This window comes from Lygodium microphyllum, chromosome 12, assembly GCF_053477565.2.
Source record: "Lygodium microphyllum isolate KBCC chromosome 12, Lygodium_microphyllum_v1.1.10, whole genome shotgun sequence".
In the NCBI taxonomy this organism is placed as follows: domain Eukaryota; kingdom Viridiplantae; phylum Streptophyta; class Polypodiopsida; order Schizaeales; family Lygodiaceae; genus Lygodium; species Lygodium microphyllum.
In genome coordinates this window covers 17,541,408-17,563,397 of record NC_141146.1, presented here as the reverse complement: position 1 = coordinate 17,563,397, position 21,990 = coordinate 17,541,408, and the positions used below count along the sequence as shown (strand labels likewise).

The 21,990-nt window shown below is 42.8% G+C and overlaps 1 protein-coding gene across 1 annotated transcript in view; it reads left to right on the top strand.

Annotated features, from left to right (window-relative positions):
• Nucleotides 1–21,990, top strand: part of LOC148027495 (Glycosyl hydrolase family protein) — a 63,873-nt gene that overhangs the window by 31,922 nt on the left and 9,961 nt on the right. The window contains exons 2-5 of the mRNA XM_087689218.1: nt 1,604–1,930; nt 2,093–2,262; nt 20,096–20,193; nt 20,295–20,648. Coding sequence (XP_087545344.1) covers nt 1,604–1,930; nt 2,093–2,262; nt 20,096–20,193; nt 20,295–20,648 — 949 coding nt within the window. The remainder of the gene's footprint in view (nt 1–1,603; nt 1,931–2,092; nt 2,263–20,095; nt 20,194–20,294; nt 20,649–21,990) is intronic.

Sequence of the window (21,990 nt, the reverse complement as noted above, 5' to 3'; positions counted from 1 at the left end):
TGCTATGGTTGCTACACGTCCTAGCATTGCCTTTGCAGTGGGAGTGGTTAGCATATACATAGCAACCCTTGGTAAGAAGCATTGGGATGCATTGAAAGGTATTATGAGATACCTCAAAGGCACAAAGGAGTTGTGCATCTGCTTTGGAAAGCAAAAGGCATCTGTTGTTGGCTTTACGAGATGCAAACTATGCTAGTCATGCGGACTGCAGGAAGTCCACTTCTGGGTATGTGTTTCCTTTCACAGGAGGAGCAGTCTCTTGGATCTCCAGGCTACAAAAGTGTGTTGCATTGTCTACTACAGAGGCAGAGTATGCGGCTGCCACTGAGGCATGCAAGGAGACTTTATGGCTTTCACGTCTGGTGGGAGAGCTTGGCATCTCAGAGTTACCTGTTCTCCATTGTGATAGTCAAAGTACTATCATGCTAGTGCAGAATCCTGTCAATATCCCCAGTTTATCTCGAGATGAGGACATCTCGATTCCTCCAAAGGAGAGAGACCCTGGATCAAAGAGTATCAAAACTCGTTGATTGTTGAGTGTCCCCCAACCCTTTAAGAGTTGTCTCTTCTTCTCATTTGAATGAGTGTTAGGTTGCACATCCAGAATAGAATTAGGTTGCACATCGGGAATAGTATCAAAACTCGTTGATTGTTGAGTGTCCCCCAACCCTTTAAGAGTTGTCTCTTCTTCTCATTTGAATGAGTGTTAGGTTGTCTCTTCTTCTCATTTGAATGAGTGTTAGGTTGCACATCCGGAATAGAATTTGAGGATGGCAGAGGAGGATCTTTAATCACGTTTGCTTCCTTCCTTTTGTGAGGACAATCAGGCTTTATATGCCCTAACCACAAAGAAAACACATTCCTTCCACTTTGTACTTTTGTATCTCAGAGGGTGAGAGATACTTGCTCTTCTTCTTATTACCCTCCGACCTTGAATATTAGTCATGGGTAGAGGTAGGTCTTCTTCGATTAGTCCTGTCTCTTGGTTGATCATAGAGCTTCTCTTGTCTAGCTCTACAATAACTCATCTCCAACTTTCGAGATGTACCAGGTGTATGCAAACTTTCAGCTATGATGGGAGACTCCATCATGCGAGATAAGGTTTCACATGGTTCTGTGTAAATGAGGGAGTAGGCCAGCTTGAAACTTCATTTTCTTCTCTTCATCTTTGATTTCCATGAAAGGAGTAACCTTGAGAAGAGTAGTCCAAAACTTGTTCACATAACTAGTAACCTTCTCATGCTCTTTTTGGCCTAACTATGCATAAGGAGAGGCAAGCTAGAGAAGTTGAGCAGCAGCATGTGATCAGGACAGTGTACTCCACAGATCCCAGAGACAAATACTAGCGAGGACTATGCATAAGGAGAGGCAAGCTAGAGAAGTTGAGCAGCAGTATGTGAGCATGAAAGTGTACTAGACTGATTCCAGAGAGACTGAACAGTTTCAAATTTGGACTATGCCAATAACTTTAATACGAGATGTCTTTACTAATGAATGAAACAAATAACCTGTTTGGCAGTGCCATGTGTTAGAAAGCTTCCTTTAATTTGATTTTGAACAGGGGTTCTCAACCATTTGGTTGGGATATTGTCGTTGATTTCAGGCAGTCTCTACGGAGGCTCGGGCAATGTACAACGTGGGACTGGCTGGCTTGACATATTGGAGTCCCAACCTAAACATATTTCGTGATCCGAGATGGGGACGAGGACAAGAGACTGCTGGGGAAGACCCTTTACTTTCAAGTGAATATGCCATTGCCTATGTTAGAGGTCTGCAAGGTCAGTTCTATCTAGAAGAAGTGCCTAAGGAAGCAAATACTAGATATTCCAATGCCACGCTACCCCTCAAGGTGTCTGCATGCTGCAAACATTTTACTGCGTATGACTTGGAAGCATGGGGTAACTACACTCGTTACACCTTCAATGCTGTGGTAATTTTCCTTTCCTTTCTCAAGTCAATTAAATGTTTTCTCCGACAATGTGACATTTTTGGCACAGGCGGGAAACTTGCTTGAGGCTTCTCTTTTTACATTCTGCTGGCATACCTTGAAAAGTAGCAATACTGAACAAAATTCTGCTGTCAAAGCTTTCAGGTCAGTCGACAGGACCTTCTTGACACCTATCAACCACCTTTCAAAAGTTGTGTGCAAGATGCTGAAGCCACATGTATCATGTGCTCATACAACCGCATCAATGGGATTCCTGCTTGTGCCAATCGAAATCTCCTCACACAAGTTGCAAGGGAAGAGTGGGGCTTTAAAGGGTTTGCTCCTTCCCTTTTTGCCTATGTTTACTCTGGATCAATCTCTGCATTTCATGTTCACAGTGTCTTTCTGTCAGAGATTGTAAGGCTAATGCGGGTTCCTAAGTAGGGAAATAATACACAGGCAGACATCCAGTTACAGTTTCTAGGCAAGCAGGCAGTCCACAAGAAAGCAGCCAATCAGACTTGTGAGTTAAGCTACTGGGTGACTTGCTATTAGCAAACATGTTCCCTCTTGAACAGGCATGTGGCACTGCTCTTCAATGCAGGCAATTTGTTCTTTTAACTTTTTGCAGTGTGTTCATGATTGGGAGTATATAAAAGGGGCAGAGAATTTTCCAATCAGTTACATAAGACACTCCTGTGTAATTTTCTTGCTTACAAGCACGCAAGTAAATAGCTGAGAAGGGGAAGGGTCTGTGTACAATTCTGACTGCTCAGGAGTTATCAGTTGTTTGACCTAATACTATTGGGGTGGGGTCCAAGGTTGAGTTTTGTAGGTGGTGAACATCCGAAGTCTAAATCTTCTGATGTAAAATATGAGGTGGTGACCCCTCTGTAATTTGCTCTTCAGTGCAGGCAATTTGTTCTTCAAACTTTTTGCAGTGTGTTCATGATTGGGAATACTTTTAAAAGGCCTGGAATTTGCCACATAAGAGGCTCCTGTGTTATTTTGTCGCTTACAAGCACTAGAGTAAATAGGTGGAGAGGGGAAGGGTAGGTGTAGATGGGGGACATTTGAAGATTAAGTCTTTTGATCTAGAATGTGAGATGGGTTAAGTACCTGTATCTATTTTCAAGGTTGATTCTGTTAGCTTGCCTGTGTTAGTTATGTTAGTTTGTCATCTCTTGGTTGTGAGCTCCTGTTAGAGTCTAATGGAGATATAGGAGATCTAGTAGTTTAGGTGCATTTTCTTCAGTTGTCAGCTTTGTGTGTGCATTCCTAGGCCAATTTCTGCTTTCCATAGTCTGCCTACACCTGCTAGACATTGCCATTGTCATTTGGGGTTTTTCCCGGGGCCTTCCTATTTTTTCTCGTATTTTTTAGAGAGTGACCAGCATTTATGGCCCCTACCGGTGTAGGTCGGGCCAATTTGTTGGTCTTTTTGGATATTTATAGCCACACCCCCACTTGGCAGACACACACACTCTTTGGTCTTTAGTCTTCCATTTGCAGGTGCACACTCCGACACTCCATGCTTGGTGCTGCCATCATCATCAGCCTGATTTGGTGCCCTCACTAACGCTTTGGGATGCGTGCAGGGACTGATCAATCCATCCCCATTGTATCAACATTCTTCTTCAATCAGTGCAATATTCTTCCTTCATCTTCTGCTTCCTCTCTCTCTCTCTCTCTCTCTCTCTCTCTCTCTCTCTCTGTGCTTCTCTCTATGTTCGTGTTTCTCTTCCGTTTCGCACTCTCACATGGTATCATCGCCTAAGTGAGGACACAGTCTAGAGATTTCTTGCAGAAGAGTAGGTTTTCATCGTGGAGGAGCGGCCTAGATTTATTAAACACAGATTTTCAGCCTGTGTTTGCTGCATTTACAGCCCGTATAGGTGGTCGAGTGTCGGTTTGACCTTCCTGACAGCCTGTACAGGTGGTCTAGTGCCCGTTTGACCTTTGTGACAGCCAAGCGAATTCTCTAGGAGGCTAGGCGACAGTATCTAGGACCCAACGACAACGTTAGGCGCCAGACGGCCTTTGTTTTCTGCGTTTTGCAGGTGATAGCCCGTACAAGTGGTCCATTGCCCCTTCGACCTTCTTGACAGCCAAGCAACTTCTCCAAGAGGCTAGGCGACAACATCTAGGACTCAGCGACAACGTCTAGGTGTCTGGCAGCCTCTGTTTTCTGCCTTTTGCAGCAAATGCAAATTTGCGTTTTGCAAGTGACAGCTTTCTGGCAATAGGCGATAGCTTCCTGGTGCAAGTGACCCCTTTCTGGTGGCAAGCGATAGCTTTTTCCTGATTGATAGACAACAAATCTAGAGTTTGTGTAGCTGACTGCCTTTTGTCTCCTGTGCTGTCTCCATCAAAACGCAACTTTCTGGGTGATTGCAGGATTGAAGACATCTTACCAATTCACGAGCTTTGATGACTCAGAGGAGGAGCTTTTTTCAAGACACTCTTCTAAGTGGAGACACGATTATTGCGATTATAGTTGGCAAGAGGAGTCCCCCGTTCACACCCGTCCCCCTTCTATTCATCTATTACAGAAGGCTCCATCCAAAGTGAAGATGCCATCCTTGATACCCTCGATATTGTTGGGAATAAAGGGCCATCGTGCCTTTTATATGTCCACGGGTGTGAACACACCCTTAGCACATTGTACTTTCATACATATATCTATCTAAAAAACCTAAAGTGGTACACTCGTCATTGTATCTAAAAAGGTGCTCACTCTCTACTATGCTCTTTTGGACTCTCTCTGTTTCTCTCTGCACGTAAGGTCTGTCTGCCTTGATCTCTGTGCCTAACCAGTCCCTACAACTGGTATCAGAGCTCATGGCTCTCTCAAGCTGTTGAGGGGTAGATCAACAGGTGTAACAGTCTTGTGGACTATTAAGAGGTGCAGGCGACACGCAGAGTCTTGTGTAACAGTCGTGTGGATTGTTGAGGAGTGGGCGACAGCTGCGTGACCAGTCGAGCTGTGTGACATGTGACGGGCTGCACGACGGGGGCTCCATATGAAGTGTGGACCTGCAGAACGATGGGGGTTTGCAGGACGGGGCTCCACGATTGACTTGTGAATGGGCAACGGGGGCAACTAGTTGATGCAGCGTGAGGGACCTGTGATAGGCGCCGTGTTTAGCGGGGCGACCAGCGCGAACGGTGAATAGGCAGTGTCAGTGTCACAGCGCACGACTGAATGGACTTGTCAGAATTTTTCCAAAAATTCAATCTTTTTTGAAATTTCTTTTACCCTCTAACCAAGGTTTTGTGTGCACAAGCACAATATCTCAGATCTGTGCAAAATTGTCCCAGAAATTTGGGGCTTTTCTCGAATTTGGGGATCTCAACACAGAATCAGACAATTTGACTCAGAAATTGCAAAGTCGGTACACATTTGCTCGGGAATTTTGGGGCTTTTCACATTTCAATGAAATTCTTTCAATTTCTCTGAAATTAGTGCACGCAGGACTTGGAAAATTTGGTGATATGTCTAGATTTGGTGTGAGCAAGATGGAACAATGATATTTGTCTCAAAAATTGCAGGGATTTGTGACATTTTGTCCCCGACATTTGGGGCTTTTAATGTACATGTGCAAATTGGGCTGAAATTTACCCAATTTCTCGACATTGATGCACATTGGACCCCGTGCAACTTGGGGCTTTTGCAGTTTGGGCAAAATTTGTGTAGCATTTGGTCATTTTGTGTACATGCAGGTTGAATTCCGCGCAATTTGGATATCAACACTTGGTAAAATTTGGGGGTTTTGCTGAAATTGCTTTATTTTGGAAAAATTAGTTTGTCCTATGCATGACAGAGGAAATGCAGATGTGTGTTTGATGCTTTGAGCACAAAATTTTGGGGCTTTTGACCATTCGTGTCAAATTTTATGCCCATGGGTACATGTACAACAGAAATTGCAGCTGAAATTTTGGGATTTCTCATGTAATGTGATGCACATGCCCTTTGGAACAGCTGTAATCAGTTGGATAATGCAGTAGCACTTGGTTTGGTGCTTCTGAAAACTTAATTATAGATCTGAAATCTGTACTTCTGCATGGTCATTTATTGCTGATTGATACCTGTTTGTTGTCAAGATTGTGGGAGAGAAGGAAGGAGTCTCGCTTGAAGCTTTCTTGCTTGCACAATGGGGGAAGACACACAAGGGTGGAGGCTGAAAACAGTTTTCCTCTTCTTAGTTGTGTAAGCCAAAAGAACTCAAGTACAAAGAGATAGAAGAACCCTAAATATGGGTCTCAAACCAAACTCAACTAACTAAGGTGGCATACTAACTGAGCCACGAACTAGAGTAGATAAGGATAGCTGTCATCTAGCTATTATTCATGGGCGGTGTACCAACCGCATCTACAACTGACAAGTCGGTGACATAAATGCACAACGGTCACCCTGGCGTATCACGAGTGGAGCTCGATATCTCAACACTCCCCCTCGAGCTCAATCCCAATTCCTGCACACCAAGCAGGTCTCTGAACTTGCGCAGCTTCTCTGCGCCCAATGCCTTCGTGAATATGTCAGCTACCTGATCCTCTGTGCTGACATATACTAGATCAATAAGACCTAGTAAAACCCTCTCTCGCACATAGTGATAATGCACCTCAATGTGCTTTGTTCTAGCATGATAGACTGGGTTATTTGCCAAGTGTATACTACTCATGTTGTCACAATAAATGACAACTGGCCCATCTGTAGACTGATGCATATCATAAATTAGCTTATGTAACCAAGCTACCTCACATGCAGCCATTGCTGCACCCCTGTACTCAGCCTCTGTGCTCGACAAGGCAACTCTAGGCTGTTTCTTGCTGCTCCAAGTGACTGTAGCACTCCCAAAAGAGAACACATATCCACTGGTAGATCGTCTATCAGAAATGCTACCAGCCCAATCAACATCAGTTTATCCATGTAACTGTATCTGAACCCCAGTCTCATAAAATAGTCCATACTGCAATGTGGACTTCACATACCTGAGTATACGTCTAGCCGCATCTAAATGCGGTTTCCTTGGAGCCTGCATAAATTGACTTACCAATCCAACAGCATAGCTCAAATCTGGCCTGGTAATAGTCATATAAATCAAGCTTCCTACTATGCGTCTGTACACAGTAGGGTCTTCCAGAAGCTCACCTGCATCTGCGCTCAGCTTTACATTCTACTCCAAAGGAACTGAAATAGGCTTACAGCCTGTCATTGCATATTTGGACAGCATGTCCAATCCATACTGCCTCTGCAAGAGCTGTATCCCACTTGGTGATCTAATCACCTCAATGCCCAAGAAATAACGCAGCTCTCCCAAATCCTTCATCTCAAACTTCTGCTTCAATAGCATTTTCACATGAAGGATATCTTCATCACTGTCACCTGTCATAATCAAATCATCAACATAAATGACAAGTAGCATAATATCTTTCTCTGTTTTTCTCACATAAAGTGAGAAATCTGCCTTGGAAATCTGAAAGCCAATAGTGACAAGATACTGTCCTATCTTGTCAGACCATGCTCTAGGTGCTTGCTTCAAGCCATACAAAGCTTTCTTCAACCTGCAAACAAACTCAGGATGAACAGCATGCACATAACCTGGTGGCTGCTCCATATAGACCTCTTCTTGCAAATCACCATGCAAGAAGGCATTCTTTACATCCTTCTGATGTAAAGACCATCCCTTTGATGCAGCCATAGCAATGACTGCTCTTACGGTTGCCATCCTTGCAACCGGACTGAATGTTTCTTCATAGTCAATGCCATATGTTTGTGCATACCCCTTGACTACTAATCTTGCCTTGTATCTGTTCACAGAACCATCTGCATTGTGCTTCACCTTATAAACCCACTTACAGCCAATTGCATTCTTACCTTTAGGCAAAGGTACCAATTCCCATGTAGCATTTGCTTCCAAGGCATCCATTTCTTCATCCATGGCTTTCTCCCATTTTTCTTTTCCCATGGCTTGCTCAAAAGATATGGGTTCTGGTTCCTGTATCACTTTGACCATATATGCATAGTGAATGGCTGTAAATCCATCATATTTCAGCCTATCCACAGGATACCTAGCTCTGGTAGACCTGCGCAAAGTAGGTTCACTCCCAGGTGCTCTCAAAACATCCCTGGTCTTCCTTACTCCAGGTGTAACAATAGAAGGAATACCCAACTCATCATCAATGCTCTGTTCTGAGCCACTGGATTCACCATCCACATAAGAGTGACCTGCATTCACATCAAACATGGGCTGATCTATCTTCTCTTTTCCTTTTCGTGATACCTGCATACCACTATCTGCATTGCTTTGAGAAGATTCTCCTGATCTCAATCTGCCTGTCCATGGCGAAGAATGTGAACCACTGCTAGAGGACGCTCCAGGTCCACTAATATTTTGTGACTGCTGCTGTGAATTCTGTGCAGCATTACCATTTTGTGCATCTACATCATCAATCACATTTACTGGTTTATACCAGCTACTCATCTCATAAAAAACAACATCTCTGCTCACTGTAAACTTACGAGTAGAAGGGTTATAGCATCTATACCCTTTTTGCTGTAGAGAGTAACCAATAAAGATGCACTTCTCAGCTTTTGGATCCAACTTGGATCTCAGCTCATCTGGCACATGTACATAGGCAATGCAACAAAAAATTTTCAAATGAGAAATATGTGGTTTCCTACCAGTATACCTATCCTCTGGAGTCATTCCATGTATTGCTGCAGTGGGAGTCCTGTTCATTATGTAGATTGCTGTAGCAACTGCTTCAGCCCAATAAAAATCTGGCAGGTCTTTTTCATTAAGCATGGCACGAGATACCTCTCCAATATGCCTGTTTTTCCTTTCTGCAATTCCATTTTGTTGTGGGGTATAACTGCATGAATATTGCTGCTTTATGCCATGCTCCTGCAAGAACTTTGCAAACTCATTTGAGAGGTACTCTCCCCCTCCATCTGACCTCAGGCATTTTATTTTCAGACCTGTTTCTTTTTCAGCCATAGCTTTAAGGGTTTTGAAATGTCCAAAAACTTCACTTTTCTTTTTCATAAAATACACCCAAATTTTTCTGCTATAGTCATCAATAAAAGTGACAAAATAATGACAGCCTCCAAGAGATGCAGCTTTAGTAGTTCACACATCAGAGTGGATTAATTCCAATGGCTTCTCACTCTCTTGAACATGTCTAGGAAATGGTTTCCTTGCCTGTTTTCCAAACTGACAGGCTTCACATACCTTATGCATTTCTGCAACCTTGAATTTCGGCAAACCTGCAACAATATTTTGGGCCTGCATTGATTTAAGTTGCTGTACATTAACATGACCAATGCGTTTATGCCAGATATCAATATCTGCAACTACACCGGTCCCATGTGCAAACATTGCTGCACTCAATTCAGACATGTCTGCATCCAATGTAAACATTCTGCCCTTCTTCTTTCCTTTTGCTATCAAGCGACCTTTATTTTTCATATCCTCAACAAAGCATCTATGAGGATTAAATCTGACTTGCAAGCCCTGTTCAACCATTTGACCAACAGAAACTAGATTCTTGGTGATATTCGGGACATGAAATACATCGGACAGGTATTTCTTTTTCCCATCCTGCATAGACAAAGGAATTTTTCCAATCTGCACAATAGGATGTGCAGTATCATCACCAGTCTCCACAAATCCTGGTTTTTCCATTTTCCTTGCATCCTCCATCCATTCTGCATGACCTGTCATATGGTTTGATGCACCTGAGTCAACATACCATACATCGTTGCTTTCTTCTGCACTTGTCACAGAATTGTTCATGTGCTGCACCATAAACAAATGCTCGTTTCTGTCATCACCCTGTCTGCTAGAAGATGCATAATGCCCTTGTTGCAGTTTTCCATTCATGATGTCATTCTGCTTTTTATAGCAGTCTTTAGCCATATGACCCATTTTACCACAATAGTAGCATTCAACATTACTGTTTGCATTTTGGCCTCTTTGCCATCCACCACGACCTCTTTGGCTCCCCCTGCCTCTAGAGTTACCACGTCCTCCTCCATAGGACTGGTTTTCTTGAGTTTGCTGCATATTCTGATTTTTACCACGGCCTCCATATCGGCCTCCTCTACCTCTGCCTCTACCTCTTCCAGCATTTGAGTAGAAGACAGCTTCTTTTGAAGTTCCTCCTGAAGAAGATGCACCACCATTTCTCTGTTCCTCAGAAATTAGAAGAGCAATCAACTCCTCAAAATCAGGAAATCTTTCACGAACTGAAATGGATGTCCGAAACTGTGCATAATCCTTTCCTAGACCATTCAAGGTCACAGAAACTAAATCATCATCTTCCACTGGTGACCCAATGGAAGCAAGTGCATCTGCTATCTTCTTCACCTTCATGTGGTAGTCGTTGATGCTCATATTTTCTCTTTGTACATTGTGCAACTCTTGCTTGAGCTGCATTTTCGTGGCTTGCGTATTTGTGCTATACATTTTTGACAAAGTATCCCATGCCTCCTTTGGCGTACTTGCATCTTGAATATGCACAATCATAGAGTCTGAAATACTGATAGACAGCCAGTACATAACTTTCCTGGCTCTCTCATGCCATGCTTTGAATGCCTGCATTTGCTGTTGATTGGGAACATCAGGAATAACTGGTTCTTCTTCATTTCCTGCAACAAATTTCCAATATCCTTTTCCCATAAGGAAATTCGTCATTCTAAACTTCCATGCCTGGAAGTTGTTCTTGTCAAGCTTTTCAGTGACAATCTGTGAAAGAGAATCAGACGCCATTACAGAATACTGCAAAAAATTCTGTCACTGCAAAAACCACAGCTTCACCCTCACAAGGGAAAATCTGCAAAACTGGCGAAAGTGGTATATGACCACACAGTCACTTCCTAGTGACGATTTTGCATCAACAGGCAACAGGGATGATTCTGTAACTCCCAATGTCTCTGCGCATAAGCATACAATGCAATTTTTACAGTAACTATTCACCGACCTGTAGAACAGTGGCTGCACAGCATAAAATTGGGCCTTTTCCTGAGTGCGTGCAGAAAACTTCCGCCTCCAAAACAGGCCCCGAAATGGCCTCAAATAAAAAAAACAGGGTCACCAAGAGCTAAAGCTCATTCCCGCAGCATATACTGCCCTCTTGCTTCACCGCGAAGGGCGTCTCAACCTGAGACAATGCACTCTTGCAATTTCCGGCTGTGCTACCTGCAGAGATCTGCTCCCAAAACAGAAAATGAAAGCAACACTACTCCTCTTACCAGAACACCGCGAGCTTGGCTTGCTTTCTTGAGCTCCTTACCACGAATAAGGCTCTGATACCATGTCAAGATTGTGGGAGAGAAGGAAGGAGTCTCGCTTGAAGCTTTCTTGCTTGCACAATGGGGGAAGACACACAAGGGTGGAGGCTGAAAACAGTTTTCCTCTTCTTAGTTGTGTAAGCCAAAAGAACTCAAGTACAAAGAGATAGAAGAACCCTAAATATGGGTCTCAAACCAAACTCAACTAACTAAGGTGGCATACTAACTGAGCCACGAACTAGAGTAGATAAGGATAGCTGTCATCTAGCTATTATTCATGGGCGGTGTACCAACCGCATCTACAACTGACAAGTCGGTGACATAAATGCACAACGGTCACCCTGGCGTATCACGAGTGGAGCTCGATATCTCAACATTTGTACCTTGGTCACTTGGGTGACAGTTCGGGCCTGCATTTGCTGTTTTTTTTTTTGGTCACATTTGGGCTGAAAACAATTGCTGGCAGCAATGACAGCAGTAATTTGATGCATATAAAGAAGCTTGAAGGCGCACATAATTTTGCAGTGTGGCAAAAACAGTGCTACAATATCCTATTACAAAAGAAGCAGGCAAAGCCGATCAAAACTAAAGGAGCAAAGCCTGCGGACATGGATCAGGACGATTGGGATGATTTGAATGAGCTTGCATGCTCAATCATAGAGCTATCGATTTCTGATGCCTTGCTCTTCAACATTAAAGGTTTGGATTCTGTATATGCTATATGGACTAGACTGGAAGAACTATGTGCACAGAAGAGTGCTACAAGTAAAGTGTATTGGCTGAAAAAGCTTATGGATTTGCGTATGAAAGAACGTACAGCAATGTCTACTCACTTGAGTGAGTTTAACTTCATTTTCAGCCAGCTGGTTGCCTTGAAGTTCATGATTGATGAGGAATTTAAGGCTACTTTCTTGCTTTGCACTCTACCAGAGAGTTGGGATACATTTAGGACTGCTATGAGCAATTCTAATGTGATCCTTTTGTATGCTGATGTAGAGAGTGCTCTACTTATGGAAGAGATGAATCGGCAAAACAATGCATCTAGAAGTCTTCCAGTGCTTTGCATACTAGGGGCAGATCACAACAAAAGTGCAAATATGATGGCAAGGGACGCAGTAAATCACGTGGCAGTGGCAAAGATGTTGAATGCCATCATTGTGGCAAGAAGGGTGACTTTAAACGTGACAGCTACAAATGCAAGAAAGAGAAAGGAAAATGCAAGAAGACAGATGACTGCAAGGAAGAGAAGGAGAGTCAGACTAAGAAGAGCAGTGTAAAAAGTCTATTTTTTTGAAATCTTCTCCTCTAGAGTTAGTACATTCGGATGTATGTCAAATACTAGGATTATCTTTAGGGGGAAATAAATATTTTGTCACCTTTGTTGATGATGCTACACAGAAAGTATGCGTTTACCCTATTCGTAGCAAGGATGAAGTGCTTGACAAGTTTAAACAATTATTGGCATTGGCTGAAAATCAGACAGATAAGATACTTAAGTTTCTTCACTCTGACAATGGTGGGAAATATGTGTGCAAAGCCTTTCAAGCATTTTGTGATAGGAAAGGGATAAAGAGGGAGCTCACGGTCCCTCGTAATCCGTCCCAAAATGGAGTTGCAGAGCGTATGAATCGGACCATACAAGATAAGGTCCGTACGATGGTGTCTTATGCTGCATTACCCCATGGTTTTTGAATAGAGGCTGTTGTGACAGCCATTCACTTGATTAATCGGTCACCAAACAGGTCTTTGGGGGGGGGGGAGGGGTTTCCCCAAGAAGCGTGGTTGGGCAAGCCACCTTCATATGCTAATCTGAAAGTGTTTGGCTGCGAGGCTTTTGTGCACATTCGTAAAGAAAAATGCAGCAAACTTGAGCCAAAGTCCTACAAATGCATTTTCTTAGGATATGGTGACAACGGTGAAATGGGGTATATATTGTGGGATCCCGAGAAAAGGAAATTAGTACACAGCAACGACATTATCTTCCAGGAAGATCGCATGCACAAACAGCCCGAAAAGACTAAGGAGGTCCGTAGGGTTGTATTCCGGGAAGAAATACCTTTTTGGACAGCAAAATGTGCCCGCTGTACAGCAGCAAATACCTGCTGTAAATGAACCTGTAAATGCAGGAAATGATGCTGGAAATGATTAGCCAGCTATTGCCCATGAAAATGAGCCATTACATGTGTAGGAACAGCCAGGACAACAAGCTGTTAATGCTGATTTGCAGGCTGAAATACCAGGACAGCATGCTGAAAATGGAAATTTGTAGGAACAGCCAACAAACAATGACCATTGGGTTAGGAGATCGCCTAGGGCTACTAGACAACGTGACAGATTTGTTACTGGTGCAATTAATGTGGCTGAGTATATCATGTTGACAGACTGGTGAACCGTCTTGCTTCAAGGAAGCACTGGACAGACAGGACAGCAAGAAATGGTATAAAGCCATGCTGTCAGAGATGGAATCTCTTGAAAAAAATGGCACTTGGGATTTGGTGCAGTTGCCTAAAGGGCAGAAAACCCTTCCATGCAAATGGGTTTACAAGATGGTCACTTCTGGTTTTCCTCACCCAAGTACAAAGCAAGATTGGTTGCAAAGGGATACAAGCAGGAGCATGGAATTGACTTTGATGAGATTTTCTCTCCTGTAGTCAAGATGACTATATTGAGAACCATTTTGGGCTTGGTTGCGGTTGAGGATATGGAGCTCATATAGATGGATGTAAAGACTGCATTTTTACATGGTGATTTGCATGAAGACATATATATACAGTGGTTTTAGGGTTTGTTAAACAAGGGAAGGAAAAAAGGTATCTAAACTCAAAAGAAGTTTGTATGGGCTGAAATAAGTACCAAGAGAATGGTATCATAATTTTGATACATTCATGCAGTCCCAAGGCTTTCATAGAAGTCAAGTGGATCACTACTTGTACACCAAGAAGGCAATAGATGGCAGTCTGATTATCTTGGTTTTGTATGTTGATGACATGTTGATTGCTGGCAGGGATATCCAGTCATGCCTTGGATTCATTGAAGCAAAGTCTTCATGGTAGCTTTGACATGAAGGATCTTGGTGATGCAAATCACATCCTTGGCATGCGAATACTGAGAGATAGATCGAAAGGCTTACTCTATCTATCTCAGGAGGAGTATATCTCCAAAGTTTTGCAGCGTTTCAATATGGAGGGGGGGAAATCAATTGGGGTTCCATTGCCTCCATATGTGAACTTCAGTGCAGAGGATAGTCCTACATTTGATGATGAGAAGGCGGAAATGGTCGAGATACCATATGCTTTAGCTGTTGGCAGTTTGATGTATGCTATGGTTGCTACACGTCTTGACATTGCTTTTGCAGTGGGAGTGGTTAGCAGATACATGGCAACCCCTGGCAAGAAGCATTGGGATGCAGTGAAAGGTATTATGAGATACCTCAAAGCCACAAAGGAGTTGTGCATCTGGTTTGGAAAGCAGAAGGCATCTGTTGTTGGCTTTACGGATGCAGACTATGATGGTCATGCGGACTACAGGATGTCCACTTCTGGGTATGTGTTTACTTTCACAGGAGGAGCAGTCTCTTGGATCTCCAAGCGGCATGCAAGGAGGCTTTATGGCTTTCACGTCTGGTGGGAGAGCTTGGCATCATAGAGTTACCTGTTTTCCATTGTGATAGTCAGAGTGCTATCATGCTAGCACGGAATCCTGTCTTTCATGCAAAGACAAAGCACATACCGGTGAAGTACCACTTCATTAGAGATGTACTTGACATCAAGAGCATTGAGTTTGTCAAAGTGCATATAGATGATAATTCTGCAGACCTTCTCACGAAGGGTCTTCCAGCAGAGCGGTTTGCTCATTGTTGATAGATGATGGGAGTTGGATAGATATATGTATTTCAGCTTTGTACATACCTAGACTTAGCTGATTCTTTTCTCCTCTTAAGGCACATTGGCTTTAGGTGGGAGGGTGTTGGGAATAAAGGGCCATCGTGCCTTTTATATCTGCACGGGTTTAACACACCCTTAGCACATTGTACTTTCATACATATATCTATCTAGAAAACCTAAAGTGATACACTTGTCATTGTACCTAAAAACGTGCTCAGTGTCTACTCTGCTCTTTCGCACTCTCTGTCTCTCTCTGCGCGTAAGGTCTGTCTGCCTCGATCTCCGTGCCTAACCGGTCCCTACAGATATAAGTGCATGTCTTACCTTCATTACCCAAAGAACACAAACTTGATGGTTCAAACTATTCGTTGTGGTCGTGTAAGGTGGAGTGCACAATCGACACCTTTGATCTTTGGGCTTTTGTTCCATATTCCATTTCCCATCCTAAGGGGGGTCCAACAAATGGGACTTATATGGACCGAGTAGCCTTGTGGGATCGGCTCAACTCTCAAGCCTGCTTCTTTCTATTTATGAGTTTGTAGGATTCTATCCTTGTGCATATTCACAGGTTGAAGACTACGGTGGAAGTGTGGAAGAAGCTTGCATCTTTGTATCAAGACAAGATGTTTGCCCACAAGATTTCCCTTGAGAAGAAGTTGTGGATGCTTAGCCTTGATGATTCCTTCTCTATTAAAGAGCATATCATGAAGATGGAGGACATGAGAGATGAGCTTGCCTCTCTTGGTCGGATGATATCCTCTGAAGACATGGCTATGATCCTTTTGACTCATTTGCCATCTTCTCGATTCAATGTCTTCTATACTAGCCTTATCACATCGAGGACCTAAGAGACACTCTTATCGAAGGAGCTTTCACTGCTTGTCTTGGAGCACGACAAGCATCTTAGAGAGGTTGGGGCTAGTGGCTTTGGCTCCACCAAGGCATTTATTGCAAGTACAAGTGGAGGGAAGAAGAAGAAGACACAAGCCAAGGACAAAAAGCAGGAGGACAAGAAGGATGAGAAAAAGGAGAAGCCCAAGTGCTCATACTCTAGGAAGGGCACTCATCCCGAGGAGAAGTGTTGGCAAAAATACCCCCCCGTTTTTGTGGGCTACAGTACTACTATAAAGGGCTATCGGTTCTACGACCCGATGACATGGAAGCTTGAGGTGAGTAGGTATGTGATATTCGACGAGGCTTTGGTCTTTGAGGATTCTATTGATCGTTCTATTGCGGGTGATTCTTCGCCATCGATTGACCCCCCGTCCCTGCAAACCACCTACCCTTAGTTCCTCTTCTCCCTTTCAAGTTGCCTCTTTGTATCCCTTCTTTGCCTTTGGCTCCTCCCCCTTCTCCTTCTCCATCCTCTACCGTGGCTTCCCTACCACCTTCGATGGATGTGACTACTACTTCTTCGTTGCATACTTCCACCCCTTCGGCCTCCCTTCCGAAGTCTTCTAGGGATGCTTAGCTGTTAGATGGGGAGCCTTCTTTAGATGAGGAGGATTTGCCTTTCCTTGGTGAGGGGGAGTCTCTACCATAGACATGCATTATAGATATCGAAGGCTACTCAGTCCCCCCATAGCAGGATGAGCCTGTTCAGATTCCTTGTTGGTACCAACAACTCGTACGCGATTTAAATGTTTCTCACTTTCTTACTTCTCCTACCAGCCCACGCAAATCAACTTGCTTATAGGCCCAACGGAATAGTTCACTTTGTGTGAACTATGCTTTTATGTCACAGATTCTTTATGATAGTGAGCCTAGTACAGTTGAGGAGGCTCTTACATAGGATATTTGGCGTCAAGCCATGCAGGAAGAGCTCAATTTTATTGAGTGTAATCAGACTTGGGAGTGTCTTGTTGGCTCCCTCATCTGGCTTTTTTACACCTGGCCAGATATTTCTTTTGTTATGGGTTTGTTGTCTTCTTTTATGAAGACTCCCACTCAGGAGCATTGGAGAGTGGCCTTAGGACTTAATCCTACGGGATCATTTATGGAGAATGGGCTACTCTTTCTTGTTGAAGTGATTCTGATTGGGCAGGTAATTTGCACACTCTCATAGATTCTAGAGTTTGAGATCTCAAGGTGTGGATTGTGATTAAGATTGAAAGAGGATGTCTTCAACAGTGCATGTGTTTTACCACCGTTAAAATGAAGAGTAAAGAGTGCCTTTTTCCTAAACTGAATATGAAATACTATGGGCCTTTTCCAGTAATGCAAAGGATCAATCAGGTAGCTTTTAGGTTGAAGCTACCTGATCATTGGAAGATTCACAATGCTTTTTACGTGAGTCTTTTTAGGCCTTTCGGTGGTGGTGCCAAAGGATATTGCTAATGAGAGATAGTGAGAGGTTGAGGAACTAGATATTTTGTTTCCTGAACAAGTATTGGCACATAAGGAAAGGAAGGTCAAGGGTAAACTTTCCTATGGCTATTTGGTGAAGTTTCAGAACTATGCACCACTTGATGTGAAATGAATGGAGAAGGATGACTTAGTAAATTCACATCAGTAGTTGCAGGTTGATGCTTTTAAGCTAGTTTGGACTTTCTATGGCTCAATCAGGCTCAGCAGAGGGCAGATCTGAAGCATTGTCTGATGCTCATGAGGGGGGTGGCGCTTGTACTTTCTTGGTACAGATATCTTAAATTTTCTAGAAGTTATTTACAGATCTTACAGATTCCATCCAAGTACTAAATGTTGACAGTATTTATGCTTTGAGACTTCCATGATCAGTGTAGTGGACACTTGTGTTTCTTCAGGTATGCTCGGTTATTTGCTTGTGAAATAAGTGCCATTTTGATAATGATGCAGTGGCACTGCATGTACGGACATACTTGTGACAATAGTCTTGCTTGGTTACTTGGTTACATGTTTTTGCTATCTGGAATGCCTTCTTGGATTCTATCTGAATGCAATTGGGGTTGATTGCAATGTTTTCAAGAGGGGGCGTGTCACTAGAATATAAAAGAACTTAACAATTATACATAATGTTTGGATGGTTTTTGCTATTTGGAATGCCTTCTTGGATTCTATCCAAATGCAATTGGGGTTGATTGCCATGTTTTCAAGAGGGGGGTATGTCACTAGAATATAAAAGAACTTAACAATTATACATAATATTTGGATGGTGACTAGTTGCATGGTCAGTTGAGAGTATTAGGAGCTTGGTAGCTCAAAGGTGGGATGGAACTATTAGGAGCTTTTTGGCCCAAGAGCAAGACTAAAGAAGCCTTTTAAATGTGCATTTCTAAAGTTCAAGTGAAACTATCTCATTAATATGAAAATTTGGCCTAGTAAGCAGTTGGGATTTTAATTTCCAAGGAGGCCCTTTGTGACTTATGCATTTTCAAGCTACCTCCTCAGGATTGAATGGATTAACAATCAGCCCCTTCATGGTTGAAACGGTTTGTAGGATTATAGAGCATGCAATTAGAAAGCCTATCTGGCTATTTGCAATTCTTTCTCTCTGTGGTTCAGCAGCTATGAGTTTGTTTCAGCTGTTCTCCTCAGTTTTGCTGCAGATTTCTTAGTTCTCAGCTATGGAGGCATGCATGGAGTCACGGCAATGGCCAATCGTCTCCTCTTGGCATGGGGAATCCATTGGGCAGCTCTAGAACTCCATTACTAACAAGAATCAACAGCTTGTGATTGAAAGGGCATGTGGGATTTTAGAGCTGATGCATTTAGAAAACTTATCTAGCTATTGGCAGTTCTTTATCTCTCTAATTCAGCTGCCGTGAGTTGTTTCAGCTCTTCTTCTCAGTTTTGCTAAATTTCTTTGTTCTACATGCATGGGTCTTGACAACAACCAATCGTCTCCTCTTGGCATGGGGAATCCATTGGGCAGATTCATAACTCCATTACCAGGAGGTTTTGCTGTTGATTTAGACCTAAACCGCTCAAGACTGGTTATTAGAGCACCTCGGGTTGAGATCCTCCCTTTTTCTCTAAGATCTCGGTCATAGTGCACTTTTAGGACAATTCTGTGTGGAGAAAGTATCTTTCTCACAGTTCTATTTGCGAAAAATTCCTTTGTTTGTGAGAGGAATAGTGTTGGGATTCATGGGGATAGGCTGAAGTCTTCAGGTGGATGTCTGAAAACTCTAGATTTCATAAGAGAACAGCAATGGAGGTGGAGAAGTCATTGACCACCTGTGGATCAGTTGGTGTCACATGGTACAGGAACACTCTAGCTTTAGCTCTGTGTGGCTTTCAGTAGCTGAATTTACTGTTTTCCTGAATTAAGTGCTTGCTTAATTAAGGTTTATTGCCCTTTAGGATTTCAAAGGCAGTTTTCAGTGTGCATGTGTATCTTTGGGAGAGTGTTGCTAACAAGTTTGCCAAATGGACCTTCAAATACAGCACTCACACACTTTGACTAGCTTGTTTGCCAATATTTGTTGTGACAAGAGATAGCTTGCATCCTCAACTAAAGAAGGTCAAAGGTGGCAGCTAGATCAAACTATCTAACTCTGAACATTGAGTTATTATTCTGTGGACTTATCAGACAAGAACGATACTTCCGCACACAACATTTATCATGTTTCCATGATGAAAGGTGCTGGTAATCATTTACTAGAAGATGCTTGAGCTGTGACAGTTGAACATCTCTCTTTTGAGTGAGAATTTCAGCTGTCCATTCTTAAGCACATCTAGTAGGCATTTTGCTGTTTTATAAGTATTTGAACTTTAGGTGATAAGTCGTACTATTGGCATATGTCCTGCAGTCGATGCCTACCTGCCTATTCTTTGTGCAGGAAACATGCTATCTGCATTTATCCATTCACCTATTGGCTACACTCGTTTGTAGGTGCTGCTTGTTTTAACAATTATTATTTTCAGGAGGAGGGTAATTGTGGAGCCATTCTCCTCCAGTGGTGTCTTTGCATTGCCTTTTCCTTGCATGCCTGAATTTTCTAGAGAATTAACTGCTCTTCTTTCTGATATGCAGATTGACTTTGGATATCTAATATGTTCATGCTTCAGGTACATAACATCAGATTGTGATGCAGTGGCTGTGGTGTATGAATATGTTGGTTATGCTTCAAGTCCAGAAGAGGCAGTGGCAGACTGTTTGAATGCAGGTGGACCATACTAGCTATTCAGCTATTCATGAGTTAAGCTTTGGGTGTACTCCTAATTGTTTTACTATTTGAATGAAATTTGCCTTGGTGATTTGGAACAGGGCTTGATTTGAACTGTGGAACATATATTTCCAGGCATGCAGCAGCAGCCATTGAGAGTGGCAGTCTAAATGTTTCAACAGTGGATCGGGCTTTGACTAACCTGTTTACTGTTCAAGTACAACTTGGTCTGTTTAATGGAGATCCAAAGGCTCAACCGTTTGGATCTATTGGCCTAGAATCAATTTGCAGTATAAACCACCGCCAACTTGCACTTGAAGCAGCTAGACAAGGCCTAGTTCTTCTTAAGAATGAGAATATGACTTTACCACTATCGAAAGGTGGCATTACCAAACTAGCTGTTGTTGGACCCAATGCAAATGCCTCAACTGATTCGCTTCTTGGTAACTATGCAGGTATAGTTTGATTGTCTTAGATAAGAATCATGAAAGCAGCAAGATATCTTGTGTTTATCTTGCCCTTAACACTTGCCAGCAGAGCAAAGTTTGGGCTGGCAGGCAAGGCTTCCTACTTACACAAATTTTGAGAATTAGATTACTGTTAGAAACCTATTGGAAGATTTACACTATCTCATTTTCTATGCTCCATCATGTAAAAAAACAACCCTGTTTTGAGAGCTTTCTACTATCTTATTTTGGATGCTCCCTCATATAAAAACTTTAGTATGTTTTACATTTTTAATGCTCCATTATATAAAAACATTAATGGAGTTCTTTTGTCTTCCTGCTCAATGCAAACCCTTTCTATTTTGTTTGCTATTCCATATTCTCAAGGCTGTGCGATGAGATTGTTGAGTCTTGTACCGAGCCTTCATATGTCCTTGCTTAGGCCCTATTTGGAGATACTTTGTCAAGAAGTCATCAATTAGTTGTCTACGAGCTAAAGGATGCGCCCGTCTGCTTTCTTCTCCTATCTTCTTTCTTCCTAGTCCCAGACGGAGCTTTGGCATGCTCGGTTTGGTCACCTCAACCATAAGTACCTTTGGAAGGTGGTGGTTGGTGAATGATTGGTCAGTGGCTTACCACAGAGGCTGCGGTAAGCCAAATACCATCTTGCATCGAAAACAACTAACAATGCGATTCTATCCCCAATAAGGTGTCTCAACGGGCCAAGGTCCCCTTGGAGCTAGTCTTCATTGATTTGTGTGGTCCAATGAGATAGGAATCCCTCAAGGGAACTAAGTATCTCATGCTTATTGGTGGTGATTTTAGCAAGATGACTTGGGGCCTACATTTCATAGCTTATGTCACAAGCCTACTTTCACTTTTTAGACTAGCTTATATCAATATGGGTGGAAGTTGAAAGCCATCAGAGATGATAAGGTTGAGGTGTTTATCTCGCATGAAATGTCTTGATTTTGTGTAGATCAAGGGGTACACTAGGAATTTGTCAATACCAGCACTCCGTTTAGAAACGGAGTAGTAAAGCGAAAGAACATGACAATGGTGGAGATGGTGAGGACTATGTTGGAGCATTGAAACATGCCTTGGGCTCTTTGGGCAGAGGCCATAGCAATGGCCATACATATCCTTAGCAGATTTTCAATGTTAGTAGTTTCATGCATGACACTCTTTTAAGATGTGTTTTGGTACTAAGTTTGATGTCCTATTTCAGGATCTTTGGGTGTGATGTGTGCATCCACATCTTGTGGAAGGAGTAAGGAAAGATGGATCCGAAGGCTGCATGATAGGTGTTCGTGGGCAACAATTGCCATTTGGAGACTTAGGATGTCTATAC